Genomic DNA, 14,570 nt, shown 5'->3' with positions numbered 1-14,570 from the left:
TCTTTATTGTGAAATTAGCTTCTCTGAAAGAATATCATCTATTTATTTATTCATTATTCATCTATTGAAAATTTACTATAGATCTACATGTACATCTAGATGTTTCGCACACAAAACTTTCAGATGACTTTCAAAACATTCACAGATACAAAATGTACAAGAATTAACAACAAAGATGTCAATATAAAATAGAGAGGCTCAAGCCTTCACAAATGACAGACGTCAACCCTTTAGGTACATTGCAGGAAATTTGGTTAATGTGATGTAGAAATGTTAGGCCCGCAACAGTACAGTTCGGCCTTGAAGTTAAAGGAAACTCCCGTGCAAGAAGTGGATACAAAACAATAGACTGTTCATCAAAACATCGTAGCCGTTATACAGGTTGTGTGTTGTTATAATAATTAGCCTCGTAACCAGACTTCGATGAAGGACACGGAACAATAGAATCTGTAAAAGATGACAAAGGGCTGCACGATGTTGCGTAGGACGGACCACGTGATCGCACCGAAGTACTCGACTTGAACCAGGTCCGTTCCGTCATCCTTTGCGTCGTTGGTGCAGACGGCAAACAGACTGGCGTTACAGAGAACCAGGAAGACGACGGCTTGTCGGCTCAGGTCCGGGCAGAAGTCAGCGGAGGGAGGGATCCTACCCAACGTGTCCAGAACGACAGCTGACTGCGTCGTCACCAACACGACGTCCAGAAGTGCCTCCACCAGGACTATCCCTGGTATCAGTTCGGGCTGGGTCAGGAAGATGGCGGCCACAATGGTTAATAAGTCCCTGAAGTAGATCGTCGTCACGCAAAGTAGGATGATGATCATGCCCAGGCGATTGTCCCGCTCGGGGTCAAGTGTCCACCCACCTTTCGCCACGGTACGCCGTCGCCGAACGCAGGTGAACACACAGGCTAACGTCATCGTCAGCAGCAGAACGATTCTGTGGGCGTAGTAGACGACGAAGGCTGCGCTGCCTGGATTCGGGTCGTTATGGTACAAGACAATCACACAGATGGTGACGACAAACAACAAGAAGCTCAGAACAGTTCCTCCGTTAGACTTCTCCATGGACCATCGCCGAGGGGGGTTCTGGGATGCCTCGTTTGCATCCGCCATCTTGGTCCAAAGAATCAGGATGAGGCCGACACTGAGGATGTAGAACTCCACGTTACTGGGATACAAAACTGGGTCAAGCGAAGTCAAGAAGGCCCTTTCTCTCAGACAGTCCATGGACGCCCCTGTCACGTTGGTCGTATTTGCTGTTTCGGTGATATTGAAGACTGGGGGGGATAAAGTGAAGAACTTTATTGACACAGCAAAAGTACAGCGACTTTCGTAAGGTCTTAAACTACATGTCAACATACAGACAGATACATGGGTACAACAAAATGACCTACGTACAAAACAATGGATGAATCAACTTATACTATTTGTTCGAAAGTCCAAACATTCTTTGGTATATTTACCTATTTGTACACAGTAAGGGTTATTACCTTCTATGATGAAATTGAATTTATCGAGCATGAAATGTTGATTCCGTTGAGCAAGCAGAAAGAAGGTTATAGCTTTGAAGACTGATAACAAAATGTTATTCGTCTTCAATCTTGGACAGAATGGACAAAACCTTTGGTCAAGGGGGATTTTTTTTATATCTTCCTAATTCTATATTCAATTTGTGACTACAAATTCTTATCTTTGTAATTGATCTACGAACTTCGAAACTAGGTATTTTTTGTCCATATCACTTCTTAAACACAGAATAAACATCATAGTTACGTCGATGAATGTTAGACATCCGCGTAATAAGATACACGAGAAAACAGTTTCATGGTTTTTGGATAAATACCTGTTCAGCTACAAATTCCGTTAGTCACTGGCGAAGAGTAGTGGATATCGATGCTACTTGAAACGTCTGACAGTTTTCGGTCTATCCAGTTGCTTAAGTAACTGTTTTCTTGTGTAAGCATCGTAGTAAAAAAACAAAAGATATATTGTTTAAATACAAGGCATCTTACCTTCGACTTCGTCCTCAACAGACCGTCGCACCACTGCTGCCGGGGTGGCGGTGCTGGTGTTCATGGCAAATGTCGTGGCGGATTCAGCCGGCAGTCCGGACCCGTTGACCGAGCAGTTGGAGACTGCGAAAGCCGCGGGCACTTCTGTGGGTACTGGTTGTCCGAGCGTGTCGGCGGGGGTCAGACGTTTCACGTCTATCCAGGCTTCGACGATGACGGTGCGGATCCAGGCACAGCCGCACGTGGCAGCGGTGTGCATGACTCCAAAACTGCGGTTTGAGAAAACGGCATTCATCACTTCGTTTAGTTTCATAGCAGGGACTTGTGGGTCACTGAATATAGAGAGGAATAGACGCCTACAGATCTATAATACTTATCACGGAATCAGTTGCGTGGTTGGGAGTAGGTCGGTAGGTACCGGTGTTAGCCGTGTCTGCTACAGTTCGTCTGCGCAAGTCGACTAACATTCGGTGTGGACGGAAGGTTCGACCATGGTTGGCTGGTGGTTGGCTGCTGTTCGGGAGTAGGTAGGGGGCGTGGTTGGCTTTCAAATTTGGCTCAAATTTAACTAGATTCTATTTTTATAAAAAGGTAGGCGTGGCCTAAATCTGGTCAGACACCGTACACGTAACGACGCCCACCTGGTAACCATATGGAACCTCCCCCGGCGTGTCCGGTTGTTCCCGGCGTGGTGCCAGAGGTGGTGCACCAGGAACAGGGTGAAAACTGCCTCCGACACGGGCGTCACGGCCAGGATGAGGTTTTCGCATGCCCCGCCGGAGTCGTCGACGCTGGCGTCGGAGTAGACATACGTACCGAACTTGAACGCCGAAATCAGAATAGTACAGAAACCGAAAAACGACGCTGCTCCTAAGTTAAAACACGAATCATTTGTCAAACTTTGGTGAACACTAAGCTTTCGTAATCTCCAAGCAGATCTTTTAGTGGAAACGATCAAGTATCAAATTAGAAATGCAGCACCAGATTGGTGGAGTTATTGAGCTTAACGTCATAACCGTTTTTCCTTCCGATGATTTGTAATTCATCAAACCTATTTTCGGACATGTTTATTGTCGAAACGTTCCGACATTGTATGACGGGACGTTTCAAATTGGCCGGGCAGTATCCAATACACCTTCCTCTCCGGGTGCAAATGGCAACTCGAGTGGCCGATTAGAATCGTCCTCTGTCCCCGAATAAATTGTATAAATCTGATTAAAAGTTTTTGTATGCAGTATTTTTACCTTGGGAAAAATACAGTATGCAGTATTTTTACCTTGGGAAAAATACGAAGATATGTTGAGGGAAAATACGAATTCGAAGATATGCATGTGGAGGACTCTCGAGATTTCTTTCCAGTATGCTTGTCGTTACCGGTGTTCTGAGTTCGAAACCCGGCCGAAATACAGTATGCAGTATTTTTACCTTGGGAAAAATACGAAGATATGTTGAGGGAAAATACGAATTCGAAGATATGTGGAGGACTCTCGAGATTTCTTTCCAGTATGCTTGTCATTACCGGTGTTCTGAGTTCGAAACCCGGCCGAGTCCATGGTATACGTTCATGCTTTCTCAGTGCACAGTAGTTAAAACAAACCACTACCAATGGACTACATCTAGTACATGTACACGTAGCCCGCTGCTGTAGTGACTGTGTGTACCACCCGGTGACTTTGTCGTTCCTCACCTGTTAGATAAGTGTTGACGGTTGAGTTCGACTTGTCATCAGTTCTGCCGCCCCTAGCCGCCATGATGCTACCGCCATGCACCGCGCCCATCCACAGCGCGCCCGTCAGGAACAGGTACAGGTAGAACGCCTCCACGGTCGCCTGGGAGACGTCAGACGAGAACAGCTGGGCCGCTGGCAACATGGCGCCCACGGCAAACATCAACACACCGTACAGGACTCCGAACATGCGCAGCAACATCCACCTAGAAAGTTTCAAAGGGCAGTATATAACATTTTCACCTAAATTGAAATATCTCAATGTCATAGTAGGTTACTTCAACTTTTCAACATAGTTGTGTATCTATCTTACATAGTTGTGCAGTTTTTTTCTCTTTTATAAAGGCAACACTGTATGATTTCGAAACCTGTGTGTGCATACGCAGCGAAGCAAAATCTTTACTGTGCCAGGTTTGGAAGAATTTATGTCGCCTTCTCTCTGCCCTTATAGCTGGCTTGAAAGAGAGAAATATATTGTACTCAGTTGGGCAGTTTTTTATTTACTTCAATTTTTACCTGAAAACAAGGCTCATAAGAACCACTCACATGGTTTGGGTTACAATAACGGGATGTGAAGACAGATGTTTGTTACCTTCGACTTTAAAAGTTTAAGGTTGTACCCATTTAGGAAGCGCATTCATAAGGAACCTTGTTCCGTAGTGATGTAGTTCTAGGAAAGAAGCTTTCAGCGTGGAACTTCCTCCTGAGAGATGGAGGAAGAAAGGGTGATTTGCTTCCGTAGTTGTGGGAAAACGTATCCTAGCCAACAAAGTTCAAAGTGGGGGAACAAGCGAGAAAAGTTCCGCGATAGCGATCGAGTAATACTGGACATACGCCTTTGCTACATTACGGCTTTTTGAAAGGGGTTGTAAGGTGGCGAACAGGTCACAGCTCAAACTTACTTGTCATCTGACGGGCTGTCAGCACCACTTGTACCGTCCTCCTCCGTAAACATCGTGCCATCTGGGATGATGTTTTGATTTGGAGTCGGTTCCCTCTCTTCTTCAGCCTGGAAAACAAAGGTGAAGTGGTTTGTTAAAAACAAACAAACGAATTCTTTTAACAACTCAAAACCCACACAACTTGGAAAAGGTGGGATATTTTGTCTTCCACGGCTTACACTGAAGAAGTCAAACGCCACAAAAATAGTTCTATGCAATTTACCTCCTAGCATGTAGATCAGCCGCTTTCCGATCCTTTTGTACGTTGTTTTATTGTTGCCATGTCCTTGCAATTAACTCTAGGGTATGAACTTGCAATAAAATTAAACTTATTACAATGGACTAATTAGGGTCAATATTCCTATATGCATGTATGCTGACACTTTGGTGGTGAATACATTTTGCTCATTTCTGACAGAAAGAAAATCCTCATAGCTGCCTTATCTCTCAATGTAGTTCCAAGCAAACCGTCTTTATTTCACCGAGTCACACAAACTTTAAAAAGAAACTGCATTTCACGAAATCCTACCTATAAGCACACCTTAATTGCGTAAAGGTACGCGAAAAGGCAGTAGTGGAATCTTTACCCATGCCTTAAGGTGAGCTTAAAGAATTACTAGTATTTTGATGGGGAAGCAGATGACAACGGTGAACCTACCTGTCCACAATATTCCTCTGACACTGAGGACCTCCTCGAGCTGACCGCACTGCTCCTTCTGGAAGGGAAGAAATCCTTATCAGAGCAGACGGAGGACACCTGGCTGGCGCGTTCCACCATGTCCTGGTCTGGATTCTCCCTCTGGTACCTCGCGTAGGTCTTAGTCCGTTCCGCTAAGCTGTTAGCGGTGGGAATGACGTGTTGGCTTCTGGAATAGATAGATTTGTTCCGTTCAAACATCAAGTTCTGGTCCTGAAGAACCTGTTGTGATCTGGTGGACATCCTCGTCTTCTGATGTTCGAATTCCATCGGCCGTGGTTCCACCCTCCTGGCGTGGTGGTGCTGGTAGGGTTTCAGAGGGGCGTCCAGCATCGCAGGCATCTTGAAAGTCTAAGGAAGGAATAATCCAAGCTTCTGAAATTAAGAAATAAAAAAAATGATCTCCAAGTCTAACTCTCTAAGACTGGATACGGTCTGTCAGTTCTCAATGAAAATGAGACTTGGGATCTTTTGGCAGCCGTGTGCGACGACACACGTACACCCTTGACTGGACAAATTCTTCTCTATGTTGACTTGTTTTTCAGATGTTTGTCCTTGTTGACTCATTGTGTCCTTAAGAGGGAAACACCAACCCAGATCTCTCATGGCGACGCCTTAAGAAGTGGCCTATAATGGATGCTTCAATTATTCGTGATGGTTTCCTCTTTTCTAGTGTTTACCGGTGAGTGTCTCATTAAAAACCGTAGCTGTTGGTTCCGAATTACTCGTTCTCTAAGCGAACAGATCGAGAGCACTGCATTAATTTTTTTAAATCTTAAATGTTTGCCTATATATGTTTATAGTTCTATGTTGAGTATTTGTTTGTTTATTTGTTTGTTACTTACTTTGTCCCTAAATCAGTGGCTAAATCACTGGAACGAACACAGAGCAACAAATCCACTTTTTACGTTTTATTTACCCAGCTTCCTGCCCGTGACATTACGCCACTGATACACAATGTAACAGGAAGGTTCACAGCAGCTCTGCACACATGTACCGTCGCCCCTTCCTCAGCCGCTCTCGGCTTGACCTCAGATCAAGCCTCGTCATTACGCACGGCTGGCTACTCATGTACCGTCCAGCTGTTCGTTTTTGATCTTTACCAGAAACAAGCCGTCTCTACCGTAGTGTTTGTTTTTCACACAACTTGATGATTCCCCTGCTTGAAGGCGTCTAATACAATTTCAGCCGGGTGGCGAAATAAGACAAAAATATATTCTGGATGAGGAAATCTGTCTTATATACATGCGCGCTAGCACATTTCCGTCATTGTTTCATACTTGAAACGTTAATTTGAAATAGCCCCAAAACAAGCTACTAGTACGCGAGGCTTTTGGGTACCGCACTACCGCTCATAAATAGGTAGAACCAGAAACCATTTTCCGTCAGTGACATTTTTTTTGCGTAACAGAAAAACACATCACGACGTTAACAAATCTTAACCACATTCAGTATGTTCTTTCTACGAGTAAACTTAAGTATACCACTTGTACATCGCCAAGGAAACTAAAACTAACTCACCTTTACACGCGTACGGCGTACTGAAACATTCCAGTATGTGTCCGGTCTTAATTACATTAGCAGAGATCTCTGTGCTCTAAACAAACCTGCAGCTGGTCAATATTGTATGTTCTCTCAGACTCAGGTACAATGGTTAAATCTTTACCAAGGCTCTGCAGAACACCAAGCTCTAAGCACATCCATATGAAAGAAAACTACGAAAACTACGGAGAACATAGATACAAGTGTAGTATCTGAGTACCTTATGAGCTTAAAACAGAACTGCGACCTCTTCTCTTTACGTCCTCTTATCCTTTTGGTGCATTTGACTTGTGTCTGTCTGTGTCGCTTGGCAAGTCAAGTGTTAAACTGAAGGGTTGCAGTTACTTGAGTCTTTGTACAGCTGTCCTTCTTGTGCCTGTGCGTCTTATTACTGGTTATTGTATTGAACATCTCCAGGGTTTGGAGTGTAAATATGGAGGATTGTGGCTGTACCTGAGATCGATACGTCATTGTGCTGGAGGTTCAAGGCCGTGGGTCTTTTCAGATGTACAGTTTGTTTTGTACATTTAGTAGAAAAACAGCAATACTGTATCGGTTTCTAATGTAACATTCCTCATGAAGTGTGATTAGATAGCAAAAAACGGGCGTTAATTCGTAATGTGATGCTATTCTTCTTCTTCTCACTCATCCTCATCTGAGGTGTAGCTTGTGAAGTTCTGTCTCCAGTACAGTCTGTCATTCATATTGCGGACCGAAGTTCCAATCCTTGCAGTCCAGTTTCAGACTCAATGAGACCCTTGAGTGTTGTGATTGGACGACCAATCCTCCTTTTTGCCTCTGGAGTCCAAAGTAGTAATCGACCCGCTGGTTTTCTGCCACGAGTCACATGACCCGCGAGGCTAAGCCGACGTCTTTTCACTACCGTGGTGATGTTTTGGAGTGTTCCATATAACTGTTGCTATTAAAGACATCCAATGCAATGTCTGGATTTTAAGGTCAATTTCTTGGTCAAACTTTTAATGTATGTTGTTAAAGTTAGCATACTGAAATCTGCTAGACAAAAATGCGATGTCGCTGACGGAAAACGGTTCTTGTTTTGTATCGTAGGCTGGTTCGAGCTATTTATGGGTGGTACCAAAAAAATTAAGGACATCCGTCATGTAGCTTGTTTTGGACTATTTCAAACTCTTCAAGTATGAAATGGTGAAAATATGCTAATAAATGGCGGTAAATGTCAATATCAGAAAATTTCCTCGTCCAGAATATTTTTGTTTTACCGCACTGAAATTGTATTAATGGATGCCTTTAAGTATTCTGTGATGATGATTACATTAATATCAAGTAGAATGTATTCATTCGTCAAGCTAACCGACATCTGTCACACCGCACACCGTTGTGACTGTGTGTAACGTTATAATTACATTATGTCATTGGAATGTTTGACGGTCAATTGTGGGCGGCTATGATTAACGCCAAAATTAACCGTTCATAATATGAGAATAAAAACTTAACGTGTGGCACGATTTGTACGTTTACCTAGACACCGGCTGCCTCAAAATCCGTTTCTATAATCCGATGAACATCTATAATACTCGCGCTCGGCGGATCCCGGCACACCGGCTGCACGGCCACGTCACGCGGCACAGCTGCCACACACGCCGTTGGTTGTGGTGTTTACTCACATCGGTCGATATAAGCGCACAGAATAACGCACTGGCTGGCGTTCTTCTACCGACTAACTACCGGAAAACTACTGCGGCATCACCAGAACTAAGGTTAGATACTGTTTCTTCATTTCAGCCCTATCTTTATAAATGAATGAACATAGAATACTACAGGTGTATTCTATTTCGCCCGAGGTTCGAATTCCAGCCCGACCGCGGGACGGTTAGGACCGAGGGTGATGAGGAATATTCTATCCATGCCATACCCACCCGAGAAAACGGTTATTTCATTGCGAAATGTGCCAAAATTTGGTGTATCTAAACAAAAAGTGTAACGGCGTCAATTCCAACATCCGAATTCGGTGTTTGAAGTTTCGAAAGCGGCACACTCGATGCGCGCGAAACGCGTTCGAATTATTCTATGGAACATTGGGAAGCCCGTGTGATAACAAGAGAGAACCTCGGGCAGTACCGCTAGTTATCATACGGCCCGGAACACCTGTATGGAACGTTATCGAGGCCCACTCGGGTATAACAAATGATAGTACATCTATGCTTCAAGCTAAGTAGAGATATCTTACGAAATCTATACAGACTAATGTACAGGTTCAACTTCTCGCTTCTTAAGGCAGCTATAAGAAGCGTGATGGTTGAGCGGTTATTCGGATCTTTAAAATTTTAATTGTTAGCAATTAAAGACATTCTTCTTGTACTTTCACTTTAAATGGTATATGGGACAATGCGTGCATTAACGTTCCATTGAAAACATGTTCTCTTTCTTGTACCTCCTTTCTTTTGTCACTAATAGAAACTCGATTTGACCTTAACGGTGACTTTTATGTGAAAATGCGAATCTTCAACATTTCAATAAGTATCAAACAGCGATATGATATCTGTTGACAGAAGATTGACAGCATAGAAAAATGGCTCTTACTAGACCCTTGACAATATTTACATTTTGTACTCATTGGTCACCACGTAAGACATGAAGCCTACTCCAAGGTTACGGGTTAGTTACATGATCATGATGAGAACTGTAACAGTATCTTTTGTCTTTAAGACAATATCATGATATTGAGACCAGCTCAAATTCTGACTAGGAGTGAGGACTAACTGACCCGATAGGTGAAGCAGGGGTTACGACGTCTGCTCGGAAAACTCCCTGCCGCATTTGTTTGTGGAAATGTCACATCAGGCCTACATGCCCGTAGCCAGGATTTTGCAATTGAATGGGGGGGGGGTCTTCCCACTGCTTGAGGGGGGCCGTAGGCGCGAGGTTCTTATGAGGGTCCGGGGGCATGCTCCCCCGGAAAATTTAAAAAAAATGAACCTTCTAAAATGGCATTTCGTGCGTTTTTGAGAGGATTTCCAAGAAAAAATCAGAGATAAATTTTTTTCAATGACAAAGGGAGCAGTTTTTCTACGATTCCAGTTCACCTTTTCAGGAAAAATCTTGGACCTTTACATAAAAAGTGGATCAAAATGTGGACCTTTGCATAAACAGTGGACCAAAAAGTGGACCTTTACATAAAAAGTGAACCAAAAAGTGGACCTCTATATAAAAAGTGGACCAAAAAGTGGACCTTTGAGCCTTGACTGGCCCTTGTGGGGGGTTCTTCCAAGCCCCCCCCCCCCTCGGCTACGGGCATGGGTCTACGACCGTACTGCTTGTGTTTCACATCCGCAACCTACACATCCCTCTCTCCAGATGCAGGCTGTACTGTTGACCGTTACCGTCCTGCTCATCATGACACGGACGGTTCTGTTACAACCCACGGACGATGAAGACATCTCGGAGGATGGAGATGAGGAGCCCCACCCACTCCTGGTAACCAAGGAGGCGTGGTTCGACATAGAGGTACCTACTCGTACACTCCGCTTCATAACCTGACATTTACATCGGTCAAACTTTTAAAAATGTATTCTATGGTACGACGAGAATTGCTCCTAATTCCCCCGTCACACATAGCCGGATACGGCCTCCCGAATATTGACGCATTTTATCTCAAATTGTACCCTCTATAGCAATGAACGAAATGAACTCTTTGACGTAGCTAGTAGTTATCAGTAGTTCTACTAATTGTCTGTTTTTATACCATATGTTTCTTCTGTTCCTGCAATTAGCCCTCGGGCACGAATTTGCAATAAAACAATATATTGACAACCTCCCCAACCATGGTTAGGGAGCAAGTCGGCTATGGTTGGCTGGTGTTCGGTGAGGTCGGCTACTGCCAGGCAAGCTGAATGTTTCGTGTACTGATTTGTGTGTACTACATGCTACAAAACAAATATCTACCATCTACTTTTCTGACCGGTACGCTGTGTTTCCCTCTGCCCGCACAGATCGATGACGAGCCGGTGGGGCGGATTGTGATCGCGCTGTTCGGAGAGACCGTGCCGATCACTGTGGAGAACTTCCATAAGCTGGCACAGGGGAACGTGCGGAATGATGTAAGTACTCCGCTTTCAAAATTGAGCTGTGAGGCTTTCTACGGGTTTACCGACGTTGCTGCTCTTCATAATAATATTTCCAATGCTTTACATTCTATCATATTTGTCATTGCAGTAAACGATGTTGTAGTGGCAACTAGCAGTAGCAACCTATGACCTACATTTGTAACATGGCTGCCGTCACTGATTTTACTGTACAGGGGTTGTGTTTGGGTGAACAGTCTAACTAGTTTAATCGATTTAACATATTCCTATATTTTATATAATAGATTGTCCAACCTATGATGAAAACGGACGAAAATTGTTACAATATATTACATGTAAGACCGATATAACGCTACCCCATACAAAGACAGAGATATTTAATATGCTACTATCATGTCCTGTCAATATATCCATTTATGTAGGCCAATTTATACACAATTCGCTGACAAAACGAGAAAATGTAATAAATTCCTGACACAATATATTACTATCAATAGAGTCAGATTAGTATAATTAGTGTCTCTTTATTGTTACACATTGTTTATAAAAGTAGACCAGATTCTTTATACAGTTAGTAGAACTGTTAGATATTTTTAGCATTACCAACTATGTATGTATGTTAGCATCACAAACTATGTATGTATATTTTGCCATACGATGTATCCGCTACATCTGTTGCGCAATAAAGTTCTTCTTCCTGTGTTGCCATTCAGCCGACATTCGGTTACAACGGAACCTACTTCCACCGCGTGGTGCAGGACTTCATCATCCAGGGAGGGGACATCTCGTCTTATGACGGAACAGGCGGTGAGTCTTGTTTGTTATATCCACTCTGACACGTGGATTCTAAATGAAACTGTCTGACACCCTTGTCACACCTATGGCCGAATATGTCTCCTCAACACTGTCACCCCCCCCCCCCAAAAAAAAACACATGGTTAGAAGTAGGTCGGGAGCAGGTCGGCTGGTGTTCGGCCAGGTCGGCTACTGTTCAGCTGCACTAGCGGATTGTTTCAAAATGTTTAAAATATTCGGGTGTGGACGGCTGGTGGTTGGCGGTGGTTGGCTGGTGTTCGGGGGGTAGGTGGCGGTTGGACGTGTTCGGGGGCCAATTTCGACTCAAATGTTACTCAAAGTCGATTCGGTTCGTACAGTAGCAGTGGCCTAAATCTGGTCAGACTGTTCTTTGGACGGCTGGTGTTCGGGGAGAGGTTCAGAATGTGTGACAGGGGCTAAATATACCATTGTAGTGTAGAAAGACAAGTGCACGGTCGTTTGAATGATACGTGACGTGTACACCTCGCCCTCCCCGCCCCTCCCCTCTACAGGCAGAAGTATTTATGGTGACACCTTCATCGACGAGAACTTCCGTTTGGGCCACGCCGGACCAGGCTGGGTCGCCATGGCCAACAGCGGACCTGACTCCAACAACTCCCAGTTCTTCATCCTGCTGACCAGATCACGGTTCCTGGACAAGAAACACGTCGTCTTCGGGAAGGTCATCAAGGGCATGGTGAGTCGGCCTTGGCCCCGTTTAAAGCTGCATTATGTAACATTAGGACCACACACATTTCTGGTCAATTCATTCAAAACAGGTTGAATCACCCCTGCTCTCCATCGCAAATAAGCGCCATTCAGGGGTGTTTGAAATCTGGAAACACAGCTGTCAACCATGTTTTGTTTACATTCTGTTTACATGTTTGTGGTGGTACCAAAAACTGGGTATTAGTTTCAACCATAACTGTCAGAAATGTAGAATAATTGCAAAATATGTTGAAAAGTGGAAGTACATTACAATCATACGAATATTTTTAAAAATAAAATATTTAAATTTAAAATAAACTTCATATATCTAAAAACATCGTAGCAAAGATCTTCAGATCTCTGTACTCGTGTGTAAGTTCGTTTCCTTTCCTGGTAAACAACACTTACGAATCTTCCCGTCCTTCCTGCCCAGGACATCGCCCGGAGTATCGGGGAGATGAGGAGCAGTGCAGCCGGCCTGCCGTACAAGTTAGTCCGCGTGTCTGACTCCTCCTCTGACGCCGTGACAGACCCGTACGTGTTGGACGCACCAGAGGCTATCATCTATGACATCGAACCCGACCTTATTAAACCTACGTGATCGTCAACATATTCTGATGTCTTTTTTTCGACCTCTGTTCGTAACACAATTGTTCTGTTTTATGTTAGGCTACAGCAAGTAAATTTTATGGATGATATCCTCCGCAGACTCCAAATCTAATGCGATAGGGCGAGAAAAAAAACAAGGCTGGCCAAAAAAGACAAGATTCCTACAAATATTGACATCATAAACTTTGTTAAACAAGAAACGATATTTATATTGTGCCAAGTTTACTGCCAACTATTGGAACATTCATTTCTCACTGAAAAAACAATGAAAAACAAAAGATTTCAATCATTTCACAAATGGGTTTGATTCAGTGGAAACATCAGATATACACAGCCACCATCACATATAAAGGAATAAAGTACATCCGACTGCATCAAAGTAAAAGACAAAATATTAAATCAGAGCCTTTTCTTGTCTCCTCTCTTAATATTTATCTGCCATCCACGTTCCAGCATGGCAACAGACATCTTTACCCATTTTCGGCTTGTTGACCACTGTCAGAGGAAACAGGTTCGTTTTCGTCTTCGTTTCCTTTCCTCATAAACAATTGCAACACTTATGAATCTTTCCCGTCCTTCCTGCCCAGGACATCGCCCGAATTTTTTCTCAAAAAATCAGGCGAAAATTTATGCGCGTGTCAATGTCATCCATAAAAATTACTTGCTGTGGCCTTAGATGACATTAGAAGGCATACAGTATTTCCAGCAATGATCCTTCCTTATTTCCCCATTATCGTTTTGTCCATGCCTGGACACAGATGCTTGCTTGGTTCACATTGTAGACGCATGACCACCGATTTTAAACAAATTAAAAGTACGTGACGTGCATAGTTAGTTCAGCACATAGATACATACATATACTAGAGTTCCACGATCTCATACCTTCGCCAAATGATGTTAGCTTTTATGAATAAGAACTTATATACAATGTATTAATCCCCCTGATTATGCAAATAGGATCCGCAATTGCATGAATTACATCTGTTGATCATAATCTCCACCAACAGTCTTATTTTAACAAAGAATGCCATTATAGCATTTCCTCATATATTATGCAAATGAGGTCCTTATTTGAATAAGTTATGTTAAATTATGTTCACCTTCACTAAACTTCAAACACCCCAAGTATAAAATTCCAGGCAGTTACCACTATGCAATTATAACATTTTCTCATTAATTAATTATGCAAATTAAGTCTTCATTTGCATAATCGATATCTGCCTGTGTTTCTCTCGTTGTTAATAACATATGTCGCAAGCTTGAACTTCCTATCATGGAATGCAGCTGATTAATAGAATTTCCTCATTAATTATGCAAATTACATCCATATTTGCATAATTGTAATATCATTATGTCAAGCATTACTCAAGCTACCTACATACCAAAAATCATGATGATCCATCAATCGGTTCTTGAGTTATCCTTCTTTAAACATTTGTCCTTTAAACCCCCCTGC

At 43.2% G+C, this 14,570-nt stretch overlaps 2 protein-coding genes across 2 annotated transcripts; one reads left to right on the top strand and one right to left on the bottom strand.

The window, feature by feature from the left end:
* Nucleotide 1: 1 nt before the first annotated feature.
* LOC109485180 (otopetrin-3-like) lies at nucleotides 2-6,970 on the bottom strand. The gene is made up of 7 exons (XM_019788636.1): nucleotides 6,900-6,970; nucleotides 5,340-5,753; nucleotides 4,643-4,749; nucleotides 3,702-3,946; nucleotides 2,656-2,884; nucleotides 2,015-2,283; nucleotides 2-1,279 (listed from the first exon to the last, which is right to left on the bottom strand). Exons 2-7 carry the CDS (start codon nucleotides 5,718-5,720, stop codon nucleotides 402-404), a joined length of 2,109 nt encoding a protein of 702 aa, XP_019644195.1. The 5' UTR covers nucleotides 5,721-5,753; nucleotides 6,900-6,970; the 3' UTR covers nucleotides 2-401.
* A 1,628-nt stretch (nucleotides 6,971-8,598) lies between these two features.
* LOC109485175 (peptidyl-prolyl cis-trans isomerase A-like) lies at nucleotides 8,599-13,115 on the top strand. Its single transcript, XM_019788629.1, has 6 exons — nucleotides 8,599-8,656; nucleotides 10,254-10,403; nucleotides 10,889-10,996; nucleotides 11,695-11,788; nucleotides 12,310-12,494; nucleotides 12,939-13,115. The coding sequence occupies exons 2-6, from the start codon at nucleotides 10,254-10,256 to the stop codon at nucleotides 13,104-13,106; spliced, it is 705 nt and encodes a 234-aa protein (XP_019644188.1). The 5' UTR covers nucleotides 8,599-8,656; the 3' UTR covers nucleotides 13,107-13,115.
* Nucleotides 13,116-14,570: the final 1,455 nt, after the last annotated feature.

The sequence above is a fragment of the Branchiostoma belcheri genome, unplaced genomic scaffold (assembly GCF_001625305.1).
Source record: "Branchiostoma belcheri isolate BF01 breed outbred unplaced genomic scaffold, Haploidv18h27 scaffold73, whole genome shotgun sequence".
NCBI lineage: Eukaryota > Metazoa > Chordata > Leptocardii > Amphioxiformes > Branchiostomatidae > Branchiostoma > Branchiostoma belcheri.
Note: the sequence above shows the minus strand (reverse complement) of the source record. Positions and strands in the feature narration are given on the sequence as shown.